This window comes from Sorex fumeus, unplaced genomic scaffold (genome assembly GCF_029834395.1).
Source record: "Sorex fumeus unplaced genomic scaffold, SorFum_2.1 ptg000005l, whole genome shotgun sequence".
Lineage (NCBI taxonomy): Eukaryota > Metazoa > Chordata > Mammalia > Eulipotyphla > Soricidae > Sorex > Sorex fumeus.
In genome coordinates, this window is record NW_026606062.1 from 10,511,125 (window position 1) to 10,529,501 (window position 18,377).

Genomic DNA, 18,377 nt, shown 5'->3' on the forward strand with positions numbered 1-18,377 from the left:
CCCCCCAAGCCCTGAGTGCTTCCAGGTCACGGCATCCTGGTCTACACGCACTGGCGTCCACACTGCAGGCAATGCTGATCAAGCCGCATTCGGACGTGAGCCCAGGCTCACGCGCCCTTGTGGCTGTTGCAGTGTTGGTTTTGGGGACCACACGCCCCCCCCCCCGTGTCACCCCCAGAGGCCATTGGACAGTCAGGCTTGGGCCCGCTCCGGTGCCTTGTACCTGCGCTGCCCTTCCGTGAGGCGGGCGGCCTCCTGCACAGAGGGTGCCGGGGACCAGAAACACACACTCTGTGTGCCTGATGTATCTGTGCCTGTGTGTGTCTGTGTGTGCATCTGTGTATGTCTGGGTGTGTGTGTCTGTGTGTGCATCTGTGTATATCTGTGTGGGTGTGTGTGTCTGCATCTGTATGTCTGTGTGTGTCTATGTGTGTCTGTATGCATGTGTCTGTGCATCTGTGTTTGTGCATCTGTGTGTATCTGTGTGCAGTTGTGTCTATGTGTGTATGTGCATGTGTCTGTGTGTGTCTGTATTTCTATGTCTGTGTGTGTGCATCTGTGTATTTTTTATGTGTGTGTGCATGTGTGTCTGTACATCTGCGTATGTCTGTGTGGGTGTGTGTCTGTGCATCTGTGTATGTCTATGTGTGTGTGTCTGCATCTGTATGTCTGTGTGTGCGTGTGTCTGTGTGCCTGCATGTGTGTGCATCTTTGTGTATCTGTGTGCAATTGTGTCTATGTGTGTATGTGCATGTGTCTTTGTGTGTGTCTGTATTTCTATGTCTGTGTGTGTGCATCTGTGTATTTCTATGTTTGTGTGCGTATGTCTGTGTCCGTGTGCATGTGTGTCTGTGCATCTGTGTGTGTTTGTGTCTGTGTGCGTGTGTGTGTGTCTGTGCTTCTGTGTTTGTGTGTGTCGGCCCCATCACGTCAGCCCCTTCTCGGCGCCCAGGTCAGTAGCTCCCGCCCGCCCAGGGTCTTTCTCCAGCGTGATTCAGCAGGGGGCAGGGCTGGCAGAGTCCCCGGGGCGAGGTTCCTGGGTGCCAACCTGAGGGTCCCCCCCCCTCTCTCTGCAGACCCCAACTGGGCCAGCCTGAACCTGGGCGCCCTCATGTGCATCGAGTGTTCGGGCATCCACCGGAACCTGGGCACCCACCTCTCGCGCGTGCGCTCCCTGGACCTGGACGACTGGCCCATGGAGCTCATCCGGGTCCTGTCCGCCGTCGGGAACGAGCTTGCCAACAGCGTGTGGGAGGACAGCGGCCAGGGCCGCAGGAAGCCGTCGCTCGACTCCACCAGGTAGGACGGGCTCGGGGAGGGGGCAGCGGGGTGGGCACAGGCGCGGTGGCCGTCGGGGGCTGTCCCCGGCCCCTTCGTTTCTCGTCTTTGCGCCCACCGTGAAGAGGGGCTGCCTCTCCCCCAATTCAGAGCAGACCCTGCTTCCAGCCTTATGAATATATCGCTGTAATTAATGCATTGCTAATAGGCGTGAGTGGCGCTGTTTGCACTAATTAGGAATTCCTGATTCTCTAATTTTGTGATTCTTGCATCTTGGATAAGCATCTTCTCCCCTAGCCGGGCACCCACACACACTCACACACACACACACACACACAACACACACCATGCTGGTCACGGTAACAAAATTTATTTTATTCTCCAGAATATCTTTCGAACACATTTAATCACCCAAGTCTGGCATAAAGTATGGCGCTTCCTCATTAGCGTTAATTGTTGCCCCGTGTGAAAAACGCGTTTATTTTGAGGCCGTTTAGCGTCCCATTTGTCACGCGGGCTATTAGGTGCCATGCACATCCGTATCCCGTTCCTCAGGGTGCCGGTGCGGGGCCGGGCGGCACCCTGGGCTGGGACTCCCCGGGGGGAGCGGGCCGTACCCGGGAACTGCACCGAGCAGCTGAGCCCTGGGGGGATGCTACCAGCTCAGGAAGCAGCAGGGCAGCACCCAAGGGGCACCGGGGAATCGTCCCCCTGGCACTCAGGTGTGGGTGTCATTCTTAGGGAGAGGCTGAGTCCTGCCGGGGGTCAGGAGTGCCCAGGGCAAGAGGCAGCTGGACTGGCATCACTGCTGTGCTCGTGAGGGTGGCCCCGGGCAGAGGGCAGAAGCAGGGTCACTCTGACTGGGAACCGACCCACTCCCAAAGTCTCAGCCTTCTGGACAACAGCTGGGATCTCGGGACTCCCCTCACCCACCCCAGCGTGCGTTCCCTGAAGGACCTCTGGGCCCAGCGTGAAAAGCGATGGGACATGTCTTCGTGCAGGAAAACTGGGAGTGAGCGGGGCTGTTGGTGCTACTTTTCCCGTTCTGGGCAAGAGACGCTGCATGCGGCATTGCAGTTACAGGCAAGAGCCATGGAGACACTGCGTGCGTTGTCGCAGTTATAGACAAGAGCCATGTAGACACCGTGTGTGTCATCGCAGTTACAGACAAGAGCCATGTAGACACTGCGTGCGGCATTGCAGTTACAGGCAAGATCTGTGGTCGCAGTTACAGGAGAGTAGATGCTGCTGTGGCGTTGCAGATATGGGGGAGTAGATGCTGCGTGCTGTGTTGCAGTTACAGCCAAGAGCCGCATAGACGCTGTGTGCTGTGTTGCAGTAACAGATGAGAGCCGCGTAGACTCTGTGTGCTGCGTTGCAGTTACGGGGGAGTAGACGTTGCCTGCGGTGTTGCAGTTACGGGGGAGTTGATGCTGTGTGCAGAATTGCAGTTACAGACGAGAGCCGTGTAGAAGCTGCGGGCGGCGTTGCAGTTCCGGGGGGAGTAGATGTTGCGTGCAGCATTACGAGTGGGCTCCATTTGTGTTTCTGCCTGTCGTGAGTTTCTACCATTTGGGCGACGAGAGGCAGAGATGGGATTTGTCGCCAGAAATCCCTTCCCTGCACGGAATCTGCGTCCGTGAGCGTGGCCCGTGCATGCGGTGGTGAGAGTCTAGTTGTGACGTCAGAATGGCGCTGCCTGACTGTCCTAACGACTGTCAGTCTCAGGGCCCTCGCGGGGTCCGTGGCTCTTTCCCTGGGCCCCGAGCGCCCCGGAGAGGGCGTGTACCTTCACCGAGCACTTCTCAGGGCAGAGAAGGAAGAGACACGCGTGTGGGTGCCGTGGCTGGGGCCACCGGGTGCCGGGGATGGCAGACCTCAGAAGGCAGCGATCCTTGGTGGCAGTGCCGGGGCGACTCCCAGCCCTGTGCTCGGGGAACTACGGCGAGCGCAGATACAGCTCCCGCATGCCCAACCCCCGAACTCCCTCCAGCCCCTCCTCCCTCCTCCTGATATTTTGGGGTGTTCTGTTCTGTGGCCTGGAGGGACTCGGTGGCCAAAGCAGCTTCACTCGGGAACAGCTTCCGAGCTGACCTGAAGGTGTGGGGCGACATCTGGCCGCGGAGGCTGTGTGTGCCGGGCACAGAGGGTGGGACCCGAGCCCAGGGCACAGCGGAGGTCACTGCAGGGTGAGCCGAGGAGACCCGCCACACCCGGGAGCAGCTCAGCACCCAGTGTTCTGTACCAACCCCCACCCCCCCACCCCAGGACTGAGCCCAGGCAGCCATGGGGACATTGGCAGGAGGGACATGGGGCGGGGTCCGGGTGAGGGGTGGTCCCCACGCGGCAGGGCTGAGCGCACACAGTCTACAACAGAGACTCACCCTCAAGGCTGAGCCCGGGTGGCCCCTCCCGCCATCTCCTCCCCACATCTGGGCTGGGGGTTCCCTGGGGGTCCGGCCTGGACCCTGCCCACCCCTGCCCCAGTCCCCTTGGGGCAGACCCAGCACTCCGGGTGGGAACAGCCGCCCCGAGGGGATCCCCCGAAGGGGATCTTTCAAGAACTGCTTTTGCCCATCCAAGGAGAAGCCAAGAGCGGTCTCTCCCGTCGGGTGCCTTGCGGAGGGCCCAGCTGTTTCCCGAGACGCCGCCGTCCGCTCCACCGCGGGCTGGAGATTCATTCTGACAGCAGGCCGTGATTGGAAACGCGCCGCCCCCTCCCCCACACACTCGCAGACATGCCTGCGCCCGGCCACACGCCGTAGGAACACGCGTGTGCACAGACACGCGTGCGGGGGTCACAGGCACGTGCGCTCACGCGTGTGTACACAGGATGATGAAGGAAGGTGGCAGGTCCCGACCACCCCCCCCACCCGCCGTGACCAGCACAGGCACCTCCCCCTGCCCCCGACCCCCCCCACCCCCCACCCCGCGGAGCCACCCGGCACGGCCGCCCCAACCTGAACAGCCTCGCCATCAATCGAAGCTGACGCGGCCTGGCCGTATCGACTTCCCATTCCTAAACCCCAGCATCATTAGTCACGAAAAGCATCTTTTAATTATTCCCAGGAAGTTGGGGGGGGGGGGGGAGGAATCTTTTTGGATGGATTTTGCAGCAACTGCCGTTTTCTCCGGGTGCACTTGATATGAAATTCATCGTGGCAGGAGGGAGACGGTGCCCTTCACCCCTTCCGTAATGGAGATTTAATTCAGAGAAAGGAGCCGGCAGAGAGATCAATGCCGGAACAATTAACTGCGTCTGGCAGGGACGCGGATCCCCTCCAATTGCTATTGATACCATTTAAGCACACACTTAAAATATCGGCTTTGAAGGGGGGGCCATCGGTGGAAAAGGGAACTCCGAGTTGGGGGCCCCCAGGGGCTGCTGTGTGGGCCCCGTCCCCCAGTCTGCGGTGGGTCAGTGCCGTGCATTGCCCACGACTGACCTCCAGGGTGCAGTGGACACCAGGCAGGCCCCAGTTCAGGGCCCACAGCGACCCCTTCCCACAGCAGCCCTGGAAATCGAGGCGCGCACAGCTGGGGCCGGGTCTCCGGGGGCACGAATGACAGGGTGCGAGTCCCAGGCGCCCCGGGAACCTGTCCCCATCCCACCCGGATGCACCCTGGGTGGCGGCACCTCCCATTTTTCCCGGGCAGAGCCGCACCCAGCAGGAGGGCCTGTGGGGCTCAGGCCCAGGGACCAGCCGCCAGAAGCCGCCCTTGTGTCCCCGGCACGCGGGGTCTGTGTGGCCGCGTGTCTTCAAGGAGCTGCCGGCCCAGCGGGAACCGCCTCTCTGATTTGAGTTTGGGGTGAGGGGGATGTTTCTCTCACCTCTCCCCACTTTGGGGGGGCTTGAGGAGCCTGATTTGTGGGTTGGCCCATGGGTGCGACTAAGCCGTCTCTTTCTGGCGGGAAGATTTGGGGTCCCGCGTCGACGGGAAGGCAGCGCGCACTCGGGACCCGCTGCCCACGGACCCCTGGCCCGCCTGCGTCCCCCCACGCCGCTTCATCTCCCTGATGCCGTGAAGCTACCGAGGGAAGGAGCGTCCCCACACGCCAGGAACCGGATCCCCACGGCGCCTTCGACACCCGAGCGGCTCCACGGAGGAGCACCTCTTTGTCTGGCGGGGGCCGACGCACGCGGGAGCTGGACCCCGTCATCTGGGCTCGGGTCCGGCCACGGAGACGCCGGGTTCCGAATGTGACCTCGGAGGGCCCCGGGGACTGTCACATCGGATTAGCTTCCCACGACTCCTGACCCGCAGGGTCCCTGCTTCTCTCTTGGGACCGTTCCTCGAGGCTGGGCACCGTTTTCCTGTCCTTTCTCCCTTTTTTTTTAAAGAAGAAAGAGCTGGGCCGGGGGAGAGGAGGGCGGGGAGGAAGGACTTTGCCGTGATGACCAGACCCCATCTGCAGTCGGCGGCATCTGCTCCCCACATGTCATTCCCTCATTAACAAGCAATTGAATTAATTAAATGCTACTCAGAACACGCATAACAAGCTACCGGCAGTGTCCAAATTAGCGCTGATAATCAAGGGTGATTTCCTTTATTATCCTGCTAAGTGGTGTGCGAGCGCGGCTCCCTGTCTGCCCTCATCTATTTACATACCCCCGGCCCCTGCCTTCGGACTCGGAGGTTATCTCACCTAGTTAATTTGCCACGATCACCGAGCATGGCCGATTGATGCCGCGCGCCCCCCTCCCCCCTGCCCTCCCCCGGCCCAGCCTTTGTATCTCGAGCTCCCTGATAAATTAGGGGCCACCCGTGGTCTCTCAAGTGAGTAATAGAGGCAGAAATTTCATTTTGCAACTGGCTGATTTAATGATCCAAAGGGTAATTAATGGCCTGATTATCTTAATGTTAAATATGTCCGGCAGCGATTACTGTGACCTCCTGCTTGTCAAGGTCCGGGCTGTGCTCTTCTTTCAATTAAGTTCTCTGGGGCTTAATGGTATGAATAAACTCCTCGGCTTCGATCATCCCGGACGGACGGAGCGGGTGCGGGGACTCGGCCGCGTTCGGAGTTTTAATCAGCCTGCCTGTCGTCTTCTCTGGCCATCAGAGTTAACAATTAGAACAAGGACAGTCTAACTTTCCTCCGCGGCCGGCCCAACACCCACCTGGCAGGGCACGCACGCGCGCGCACACGGACACGCAGGCGCACGCACAGACACGCATCCAGACATGCACACAGACACGCACACGGACACATGCAGGCACAGACGCGTGTGCACACACAGACACGTATCCACGCGTGCACACAGACATGGTCACGCACGCGCACGTGCACACCCAGACACATGCAGCCGCAGGCACAGACACGCACACACACACACAGACACATGTCCACGCGTGTGCACGCCCAGACACGGTCACGCGCGCACACACATGCACATCCAGGCACATGCCCAGGCAGGCACAGACATGCACGTGCACACAGGCACGTGTCCACGCATGCGCACAGACACGCGTGTGCACGCCCAGACACGGTCACACAGACACACAACGTGCACGCCCAGACACATCCAGATGCGTGCAAAGACACGCATCCAGACATGCGCACAGACACGCGTGCGCGCGCACAGACACATCCAGGCGCAGGCACAGACACGCACACGCACACACAGACACGTGTCCACGCATGTGCACAGACACACATGTGCACGCCCAGACACGGTCACGCACATGCACATCCAGGCACATGCACAGACACGTGTCCACGCGTGTGCACAGACATGCGTGTGCACGCACAGACACAGTCACGCACACCCAGACACATCCAGGCACATGCCCAGGCAGGCACAGACATGCACGGGCACGCACATCCACATGTGCGCACAGACATGCGTGTGCATACCCAGACACGGTCACGCAGACACACACATGCACACCCAGACACATCCACGCGCATGCAAAGACACGCACATGCGCACATAGGCTCGTGTCCACGTGTGTGCACACCCAGGCACACACAGAAGACAGGCACATGCACACCCAGGCACGCGTGCACACACACCCAGGCACGCACACAAGACAGGTGCACGCATGCACCCAGGCGCACACACAGACTTGCACGCCTCCGCAGCCTGGGGCTGTCTCTGTTGTTTCTCAGCAGCCCGCGGAGGGAGAGAGCGAGTGTGGGGGAGGCCGCCGTGCTCGTCTCTTCCAATATAAATTATCATGTGAGCTCCGTGGGTTTCCTGTTTGACAGACTTAATTAATTGGCAGGAGCCCCCGAAAATGACAGTGCCACTAATTGCGACTCCAAGTGAATTTCCGTCAAGGAGGTGCCCGGGCCTGGGCCCCCTGCGCCCTGCCAGCAGGCCTCCTGGCTGAGAGGGGACAGTGGGGGACCCCCAGGCGCCAAGGGGAGCAGCGGCCTGGGGACCTCGGTGGGGCTGCCTGTCCTGAGCGTCTCTGGGAGTTGGCGCGGGTGGGCCATCCCTCGCAGCCGCACGTCTCTCCTGAGAGGACGGTGGCCACCGGGCAGGCAGCAGGCACAGGGTCGGGCACCCACGCAGCTCCCAGCACCCCCAGCTCTGACGACAGGAGGGACCCCAGGAGCAGAGGTGCCGGACATGAGGCCGCACCGGGTCTGGCCACTTGCACCCATGCTTTGCCTGGGCCACCGTCTCTGCTCTCTGCGGGCAGTCGCTATGGGCTCTGGCCATGGGGACCGGGACGGAGCCTGTGGGAGACCAGTGAGAGAGGAACGTGAGCCGGGGGACAGGGAGCCTCGTAGAACGGATTTGTCACTGGCTCAGGGGACACACAAGCCACAGGTCAGATGTAGCCTGGAGGGGCTCGAGAGGCCAGGCCAGCGGAGCGTGGTGGAGACCAGGGTGCCCTGGACAGCCCGTCCAGTGTGTGCATGCGAGTGCACGTGTATGTGTGTGTAGGCATGTGTGGCAGGCCTTGGTCACAGTCCTCTGGGCCCCGGGGCCCGAGCCCAGAAGCTCCTCAGCCGATGCTCCCACTGAGCCTGGCCTTTCTCCCCTCAGCACCCCGTGGGCCTGGCCAGTGTCCGCCAGCACTGCTCCCCCTGAAAGCAGCCCTGCTCGTCGTCATCTTCCCGCTGGTGTGTCCATGTCTCCACACATGTGCGTCTGTGCATGTGTGTGCCTGTGTACGCACGGATGTGCATGTCTCTAGGTGTGTTGGTGCGTGCGTGTGTACTTGCATGCGTGCTCGTGCGTGTACCTGTGTGTCTATGAGCGGACAGAACATAGACGCGCTTATGTAGAAGCGTCACGTAGGCTGGGGACAGTCCCACGTGTGTCCGACCTCAGTTCATCCCTGGCACTTGGGGTTTCCGTGTCCCCAAGCGTCACCAGCGGGAGTGAGCCCTAAGCACAGAGGCGGGTTTTGTTGGTCCGGGCTTTGGTTTTGGTTGGGGGGCCACGCCCAGCGATGCTCCGGGTGCCAGGGATGGGTGGGCCTCGGGCTGCCCCTGCCTCCTGGCCCTAACCTTGCCCTTCGCTTCATCCTCCCTCTGCTGGGCTTGGTTCCCAGCCCTGAGCTCCCCGGGGTGTGGCTCAGGGTACCACACAGGCCTTACTTGCCTGAGGTCCCGGGCCTGATTCCCAGAGATGCAGAGGGAAAAAGTCTTGTGCGCAATGGTCCAGTCTGGTCGGCTATAGGCAATTTAAATGAGAAACAGACCCCGGGGTCCAGCTTGGGGCCCTTCTCGCCTGGACACTGTCCTTCCCCCCCCAGTGACCTGGACACCTGCAATGTCTGTACATTTTCCCTGATTACATACACAGCTGGAGCGATAGCACAGCGGTAGGGCGTTTGCCTTCCACGCAGCCAACACGGCCGACCCGAGTTCGATTCCTCCGTCCCTCTCGGAGAGCCCGGCAAGCTACCGAGAGTATCTCGCCCGCACGGCAGAGCCTGGCAAGCTCCCCGTGACGTATTCGATATGCCAAACACAGTAACAACAAAGTCTCCAATGGAGACGTCACTGGGCCCGCTCGAGCAAATCGACGATCAGCGGGAGGGCCTTTTACTTTACGTACACAGCTGTGAAGCCACTGTCTGGCCACGGCTCTGGAGCAGCGTGAACTGCTGGGGGCCCAGGGTGGAGGGAGTCCCGCCTGCACCTGGGCTCCCGTGTCCCCGGGGGGCGGAAGGGAGGATCGGGTTGGGCGTTGAAGGGTGAATAGGAGTTCGCCAGCAGCACACAGTAAGTCCGTGTGGACATTTGTCCGACAAGAAGGAAGGAGCAAAGGAAAGGAAACGAGCGAGTGTGGCTCGGCGTTGGGGGTGGCCTCAGTGGCAGCGCTGAGCCCGGCCCTCACGCCCTGGTCCTGCGTCATAATTCTCTTCGGTCAGTGCAGATCCAGGCGAGGGTCCGGGCCCCCCTTCCTGCAGCCGTTTCCGCTGCCCCCGCGCCCCGCTCGGAGCGGAGCGTGCAGGCCCGGAATTCCCGGTCCAGAAACCCTCGCGGTCGCCCTCTTATCTGCGCCCTGGAACGGGGAGGCAGGAAGGGCCGGGGCCCCTGGGTGCAGCCGCGCTGTCTGCGTTCTGGGCTTTGGAGGGCAGAGCACAACGCGGGGCCTTTTCTCCCTTGGAAGGCGAAACCCGTCATTACGGCCACCCACTTAATCACGGCAATTTAATGCTGAAAGAAAATAGTCTTTAGGCGCTTTCTTCCTGGGCTCCGTTTTATCTGGGAGACTCGTAGCTTTGTTCCTGGGCCTGCTGCCAGAGCGGGACGGGACTCGCTCCCTGCCCCCACTGGCCAAGCGGGGACAGTCCACAGGTGTAGGAGCTGGTCATCCCCCCTGACTCCGGGCAGTGTCCACGATTGCAGGAGCTGGCCAGGCCCCTGACTCCACGCAACGTCCATCCGCGGGTTGGCCATCCCCCGTGACTCCGGGCAGTGTCCACGGGTGCAGTAACTGGATCATCCCCCCGACTGACACTTTCCGCTACAGCACTCTCTGGAAACGGGGTCTCCTGCCCACCCCAGCCCACCTCCCTACCAGTACCCCCCGGGGTGAATTTCTAGCCACCGGGTTAACTCGGGTGAAAATGTTTTGTTTTGTTTGGGGGCCACACCCAGCGATGCTCAGGGGTGACTCCTGGCTCTGCACTCAGGAATCCCTCCCAGCACTGCTGCTCAGGGGACCCTGCGGGGTGCCAGGGATGGAACTCGGGCTGCCCACGTGCAGGGGCAGCACCCACCCGCCCCTCGGCACTCTGGGTGCCTCGAGCAAGTGGAGGGAGGCTCAGAGAAGCATCTAGTCCTCACAGGCACCTGCCACCCCATCCGGCTCAGGCCCGGCCCCTGACCTGGCACGAGCTCTCTGCCGGGCTCAGGTGTCCGGTGTCCTTCCTCGGAGCTGTGCCTCTGTCTCTCTCCAGCCCAGTACCGGGCCGTCCTTTTCCCCTGGAAGGCAAGGTTGGTTCGGTACAGACAGACCAGGATGCCACCACGTCAACGCGAAGGGCTTGGCGAGAGATAGGGCCGACTCCAGACGCGTGAGAACACATCTGACATGGGTCAGACCCGCTCCTGAATCCATCAGGACGGAGCCGGCTCGGAGCGAAGGGGAACTTCCCTGGCCCCCAGGAAGGGCTTCTGCCAGGGGCCCCGAGGTTAAACCCTGACAGCTTGTCCCCACCGCAGCGCAGACCAGAGGCAGGACCCACATCTGCTATCGCCCCTTCAGCTCAGCGTCAAGCCGGGCACGGGGCAGAAGCCAGCGTCGCCCAGGTGGGAGGGGAAGCACGTCAGCCCCTGGCAGCGAACGGGTAACAGGAGCCCCCAGGGAGAATGTGAAGGAATCCACTGTACACTGAATCGCACCCTACAACGACCTGTTAGCACTAATGAGGCCAACGGGATCGAAAGACCCGGGATCAATACACCAAACGCAATTATCCTCCTGTGCCCTGGTGATGGGCAGTCCAAAGGACATCGGCTTTGTCCCTAGTTTCAGCGGCATCAGAGGAAGAAAATGGAATAAATTTAACCTGCCTGACAAAAGGCGCAGTGCGGGTGAGAGTCCCGGGTAATTGGCGCCTGTCCTGTCCCCGGGGTACGGCAGTGGGACTCCCGGGCGGAGGCTGAGGCCTCACAGCCTTTACCCAGCTCCCAGTCGAGGCCCTTTGGACACTGTATTTGGGGGACGCAAGCGAGCGCCTCCCCGGACAGGCGGAGGGACCCGCAAGAGGAGGGGGGAGGCTCCTTCCAGAACACCAGCGCCAACGTCCTTCTCGGCCCCGTGATCCGGGCTTGGGAACAGACTCGCGGCAGCGGGATCTAACGGGGAACCCCGTATGTATCCATACGTCCGTGCTCAACTGATTTTGCAAGAGGTGCCGAGACAGTTCAGTGGCCAGCGGGTGGGTTTTCAGGGCTGGAGCGATAGTACAGCGGGGAGGGTGCTGGTCAGGTTCAGTCCCCGGCACCCCAGAGGGTCCCCCAAACACTACCAGACGTGACCTTGAGTAAACCCTGCACACCCCCAGGGACCCCCGCAGCCCCCCTTAATAAAATAGGCTCTTCGGCAAGGAGGTCTGGAGCAATTGGGTAACGTATATGAAGGAGAAAGGGCCCCTGCGTCCTGCACCGTAGTTCCTTTTTTTGTTTTTTTTTTTAATGCAAGCACTGTAGCAATGTCCTCCCGTTGTTCATCGATTTGCTCGAGTGGGCCCAGTAACGTCTCCATCATGAGACTCCTTGTTACTGTTTTTGGCATATTGAATACGTCATGGGGAGCTTGCCAGGCTTTGCCGTGCGGGCAGGATACTCTCGGTAGCTTTCCGGGCTCTCCAAGAGGGAGGGAGGAATTGAACCCGGGTCGGTCGTGTGCAAGGCAAACGCCCTACCTGCTATGCTATCGCTCCAGCTTTTAGTGCAAATTTTCAACAAATTTTTCATTTTTTTTCATTTCATTTCATCATCCTGTTATTGGTCGATTGCCTCAAGCAGGCCCCAGTAACGTCTCTTTCATCCTAGCCCTGAGATTATATTCAAGGCTCTTTAGGAGAATGAGACCCATCATTGTTACTGGTATTTGGCATATTTGGTACGCCACGGGGAGTTTGCCAGACTCTGCCCTGTGGGCAGGCTACATTCAATAGCCTGCAAGTTTGTCCAAAGTAGGAATGAGACAATAAGATGTCATAAAAAAAAGTTTTGATAAGGTGTTGTGCGGCCGCAAATGCGGCCGCGCGGTTCCGGGAGCTGGATTTTATAGTCTCTGAGTCTTGGCCGTTGATGGGATTACACGGCGCCAGGGGGCCAGGTGGTGGGTGTGACCCCCGCCTACTGGAATTTGGAGGATCTGGGTGGAAGATGCTCGACTCCAATCCGAGTAGGCTTGGAGATCTCGGCCCCGGAACCCGCGTGGCTTTGTCCCTCTGCCAGTACCTTCATGTGGTTTTTTTTTTCAACAAATAGGAAAGCAAAATTTTTATGAGAAAGCAGGTGAATCTTAGTGAGTTCTACTTAGGGGATATTTCCTTTGCGAAGTTTTATCCAGAAGTCCAGCCACAGAAGGGAAGGCAGCGCGATCGAATTTCCAAATAAGACAGTGTTAGTGCCTCAGAGGGTCTGGGCCTGGGGTGGGACAGCGGGCAGGGCGCCCCCCCAGGAGGATGTGGGAACTGCAGCTGGGAGCGGCTGCCCAAGTCTGTCCATTCACCATCAGACGAGAGGTGGGAAAGGGTGGTGGTCACTCCCTGGAGCCTCGCCCACTGTGAGGGTCTCGAGACCCCACGGGGGGCGCTCACAGCCCCGACAACATGGGTCTTCCTTGCACAGGTTGGAAAATTGACCAGTGAAATCCACGGCACATCCAGGCCCAGCCAGTGGGCCCCACGCCTCTCCTGGAGGGCAGCAGTGGGCTGTGGGGGTGGACAGGTGGAACCCGGGCATTCATGTGCCCACCCAGACCCGGCGCCCTATCTCACCACTCCCACGGCAACTCCAGTGTCCTCAGCTGGGCCCGGGCAGAGCAGAGATGTCTGCTACGTGCCACGCTGAGTCAGCGTCAGGGACCAGGGCAAAGCACCGAGACCCCAGCGCCAAGGGCCAGCCTGACTGGGCTCTGTCCCTGCTGACACGTCCTTGCTCTGGGTCATCAGGTGTGGCACCTCACCCAACCCCACGGGGACCCTCGCCCACGCCGTGCAGGGGCCCAGGAGATAGGGGTCGGCAGGGCAGGGCCGGGGGTGCCCTGGGTCTTGGGCCGGACAGGCTGGTGTGCTCGGAGCTGCCCAGAATGAGCACAGAGCTAGGAGTTGCCCGAGCACCCTGGGGGTAGCCCAGGCCCCTGATGCTGGTGGCGGCGCTGTGAGACCCGTGGAGGGTTTTCTTCTGCCTTGTCACTGTCCTTTTGTCTGTCCGTCCATCCTTCGCTTCTCTCTCAGATCAGCCCGTCTCCCGACACACAACCAAGAGCCAGGGTAGGGGTCCTGGGACTGGCTCAGGCTCCCTCGTGGCCGGGTGCGCTCTGGATTCAGTGCCCGGCCCCTGTGGGGTGAGCGAGGTGGCCCTCAGCAGTGCTGGACCCGCCGCATGTGCCCAGCCCCAGGCCTGGTCAGCTGCTCTGAGCACTGCTTGGGAGTCCAGTGCCCCCTGACATGTAAAAGCCAGTGACACAGCGGACGTCAAGGCTGGCTGGATGGTGAGGGGGGCAGGGAGGGTCGGGTGTCCCTCGGCGTCCCTGTCTTCGCGGGCACGAGCTGGGCATGGTGTTGGGGTGGGGGCAGGGGTCCGCCTCTGTGGACTCACGTGCGCCCAGATGTCCTGAGGGGCTGCCCGGCTCATGCCATGTGGCACATGAAGCAGCCCCAAGGGGCTAGTACCCCACCCATACACGGGCAGTAACTCACCCTCCAACTCCTCCCTGCTCTGCTCACAGCACAGTGCTCCCAGAATGGTGCTCCTGGAAAGTGCTCCCCGATGTGCTCCAAGTTGGTGCTCCCTGTTGTGTTCTGTAGGTGCTCCCCAGCGTATGCTTGGCGTGATTGCTTCTGCATCAGTGCTCTCACCAATGGTGCTCCTGACACCGTGCTCCCTGCTGTGCTCCCGGGCACAGTGGCCGCTGCAGGGTGACCGCTCCAGGTGGAGGGTGTCCCAGGGCTCCGTGGCTCCGTGGTGGGGCGGGGCGAGAGATTACCGCGTAATCCTCTTTCGTAAAGTCCCTGCCAAGACGCAGGGCGCCAAGAGCTGAGACGGCCGGGCGAGACCCCTGGGCCAGTGCGGAGAGCCAGAACCTTCTGGAAAGTGCCGTGGGCCCTGCAGTGCAGTGGAGGCTTCACAGACCCCCCGAGACCCGCGGGCACAGCCACACAGGGGCCCGCCTCCCACCTGCAGGCCGCCTGCGCCCTGCCCGGCCCGGCCCCACCCCGAACTCCCTCCCCTCATGGCACCATCAGGAGCTTCACACGAGGGAGGGGACGGGGGGAGGGGCCTGGCCCCTCCATGGCCCAGCCGCCCCGGGCTGACCCCAGCTCCTGGGGCCTCTGCGGAGAGCAGGGCCTGGGAGATGTTCCAGCACCAGCTGTTTTGGGACGGGCCAGGGAGAGGCAGGGGTCCCTGAGCACAGAACCAGGAGTGAATCCTGGGCACAGAGGCAGGAGTGAGCCCCGAGCACAGAGCCAGAAGTCAGCCCTGAGCACAGAGCCGGGAATGAGCACAGAACCAGGAGTCAGCCCTGAGCACAAAGGCAGGAGTGAGCCCTGAGCACAGAGCTGGGAGTCAGCCCCGAACACAGAGCCAGAAGTCAGCCCCGAGCATAGAGCCAGGAAGGAGCACAGAACCAGGAGTCAGCCCTGAGCCCTGCTGGGTGTGGCCCAGAAAATAAAGGGAGAGCCCCCCTGGGGTGTGGAGTGTTTCCTGGAAGGGCCTGGTACACCCTAAGTCTAGGAGTCTGGGGTCCAGGTGGTGGGTCTGCGCCTGCCCCCTGCGCACCCACACACATGAAATGGGGTGTGGGGGGGTCACACCCCATCTGGTGACGCTGTCTCTCTCCTGGGCACAGCGGACCTGGGCTGCGTGCCGGCCCAGGGACAGGGAGAGGGCACTTTCGGGCTTAGCGGCCACCGGCAGACACTGAGAGGTCACATGGCCATGTCCTCGGCCTCCCAGTGGCCACCCCCTCCCTGCCAGCTGCCTCCTCCAGGGAGACCTCCAGGCTTGCTCGCCTTCCCCCTCACCGAGGCCTGGAGGAAAGAGCAGAGAAGAAACTTGCCGGGTGTCCCCGTGGCCAGCAGGAACCACTGCCAACGGCACTTCATGGGGCTGCAGAAGCTTCCAGAAGGTGCTTCCCAGAGTGGCTGTGTCTGGAGTCTGTTCCCAGGGGGGCTTCCCAGCACGGAGAGACGGGGCCCAGCTGAGTGGCAGGCGGGGGCCCTGGCGGCTGACTCCTGGCTCTGTGCTCAGGGGTCCCTCCTGGAGGGGCTCCTGGGACCATGTGGGGAGCCGGGATCTAACGCAGGGCACGGCCCTAGCCCCGGTTTCCCCGTCACTCAGACCCTCGCTGTCCCTCTCTGCCTCTGCGTCCTGGGCCCTGGCTGTCCCCAGCCCCCCGCATGGCCGTACCTGCCTCCGGTGGACGTTGAGAAGGAAGGAGGTCTGTCCCCGGCCTTTCCACGGCGGGCGCTGCAGACCCCCGCGCCCTTTGGGAGGGAAAAGCATCCGGCTCTGAGCTGTTTTATCCCCTGCCCTTCCCTCTGCTGATGGTGCCTTGCCGGGAGGCAGGCGGGCTCAGCTGCAGTGCTCCCCAAGGCAGTGGGGCCTTCTTGCACACATGCTGGCTGGAGCTCACTCTGCCAGGGGGTAGGTGCTGTTGTGTCACTGGGGGGCACTCACGCCTACTGTGGCCCTCACACCTACTCTCCAGGGGGCGCTGTGGTGCCTACCCCTGCTGTCCAGGGGGTGCTGTAGTGCTCACACCTGCCCGCCAGGGGGCGCTGTGGCATTCGCACCAGGGGCTCGTCAGGGGCCGCACTTCTGGCCGTGCTTGCACGTCTCTAGCTGCAATGCTGGTCAGGGCCGCTGCTGTGTGGGTGTTCGGGGTGGGGGCAAGCCGTTCGCAGAGTGCAGATGAAGCCCCACGATTGTGGAGGGAATCGGGCGTTGGCTCTTACCTGTGCCGGGCAGGCCCCGACACCGCGAGCAAGTCCTCCAGGCCTGCGCTGGGCTTCTGGACACTTCCTGAAGTGTCAGTTACTTGGGACAATGCAACAAGCTCTTAGAGTCCTGGTGCTGGGGCCAGAGCGACGGCACAGCGGGGAGGGCGTTTGCCTTGCACGCGGCTCACCCGGGTTCGATCCCCGGCACCCCATAGGGTCCCTCAAGCCCTACCAGGAGAGATCCCTGAGCACAGAGCCAGGAGTCCGCCCTGGGCACCCCCAGATGAGATGGGAAATGTTTGACTAGTGGACCCGTCACATAGTGGAGACGTGGGGTCCCACACAGTGTTCTGAGTCAGAAGTTTCCAGAAGCCTCCATGTCCCATTCTCGTTGGTTTTGTCTCTTTGTTCGGGTTTGGCTGTTTTTTTGCTTGTTTGTTTTGGTGTTTGGGGGCCATACCCAGCCATGCTCAGGGCCTGCTCCTGGGCCCTCGTGCTCTCTCTCCGGGTCCGGCCAGGACCCTCAGAGGGTCCCTCAGAGGGAGAAGCAGCCGAGGCCTTGGGAAGCCTTCCCAGCGTGCACCTGGGTGGGCAGGAACCAGTCCTTTGGGGGAAGGGGGGGCTTAAAGCATGCTTTTTAAGCTTTAAAAATCTTTCTTTTTGCTTTTTGGGTCACACCCAGCAGTGCTCAGGGGTTCCTCCTGGCTCTGCACCCAGGAATCACTCCTGGCAGTGCTCGGGGGACCCTATGGGATGCTGGGAATCGAACCCCGGTCAGCTGCGTGCAAGGCTAACGCCCTTCCACCTGTATGGCTCCGGCCTATGAAGTTTTTTTGGTCTTTTTTTTTTTTTTAGCTTTAAAATCTTCTCTTGGGAGCTGGAGTGATAGCACAGCGGGTAGGGTGTTTGCCTTGCATGCAGCCAACATGGCCGACCCAGGTTCAAGTCCCAGCATCCCATATGGTCCCCCGAGCACTGCCAGGTGTGAGTCCTGAGTGCATGAGCCAGGAGTAACCCCTGAGCATCGCCGGGTGTGACCCAAAAAGCAAAAAAAAAAAAAAAATCTTCTCTTGGATGGTGAGATGGGACAGCAGGCTCCTTGCGGCCTCACACCCGGGGCCTCCAGGACTCCTCCCTTTGGGGAGCAGTTGGGGACTCTCTCCCGCCCTTAGCTGCTACAGGACACCCACTGACCCTGGCCGTGTCTCTGTGTCCCTGCCCCCTCCTGCCTCCCACGGAACTGTCCCCTCTCCCCCCATATACCCCATGGTCCCCTCCCCAGACATGAGGTGCCAAAGGAAGCGGGGGGCCGCGGGGTCCCAGTCAGCCTAGCATTGACCACCCACTCCTCCCTGCCGCAAGCCTCTGGTTTTCAATGTCCGTTCTATTTGTGGGGTTTGTGTTTGGAGTGGTTTTTTTTTTTTTATGTTTTGGGTCACACCTGGTGATGCTCAGGGGTTCCTCCTGGCTCTGCACTCAGGAATCACTCCTGCTGGTGGTCAGGGGACCATAAGGGATGCTGGGAATCGAACCCGAGTCAGCCGCATGCAGGGCAAACGCCCTTCCCGCTGTGCTGTCGCTCCGGCCCCAAATGGGCATTCTTGCATCTGCTCCTAATTGTGGGAAGCCCCAGTGAGAAGCCTCCAGGCCTGTACGGGGTGGGGGGTCGAGTCTGCGCCCACTCATTGCTGGGCACGGGCCCAGGGCCTCCCAGGGGTGGGCAGCACTCCCCCCCCCCAGCCCCTCCCTGGCATGGCTCGACAGCGACCCGCTAGAGCCCCACGATGTGTGCTCAGGGACCTCGGCCAAGTGCCAACCACAGGCGGCACCCGGGCGCAGAGGGTCTGTGGGGGCACATGGGGCCGCGTCCTTCGGGCTGCGGTCCTCATCCCTCCGGCCTTGGGGACTGGACTCAGGCGTTGACGCTTGGCCAGGCGGGCACCGCACCTTGAACCCACCCCCCAGAAAAGCGGGGGCACCAGAGCCAAGGGCCGGTTTGG

General features: G+C 61.4%; 1 protein-coding gene across 6 annotated transcripts in view; it reads left to right on the forward strand.

Moving 5' to 3' along the window:
* AGAP1 (ArfGAP with GTPase domain, ankyrin repeat and PH domain 1) overlaps positions 1–18,377 on the forward strand; it is a 502,434-nt gene that overhangs the window by 463,229 nt on the left and 20,828 nt on the right. For all 6 annotated transcript variants that reach the window (XM_056122103.1, XM_056122124.1, XM_056122116.1 and 3 more), the window contains one exon: positions 1,077–1,299. In XM_056122103.1, coding sequence (XP_055978078.1) covers positions 1,077–1,299 — 223 coding nt within the window. The remainder of the gene's footprint in view (positions 1–1,076; positions 1,300–18,377) is intronic.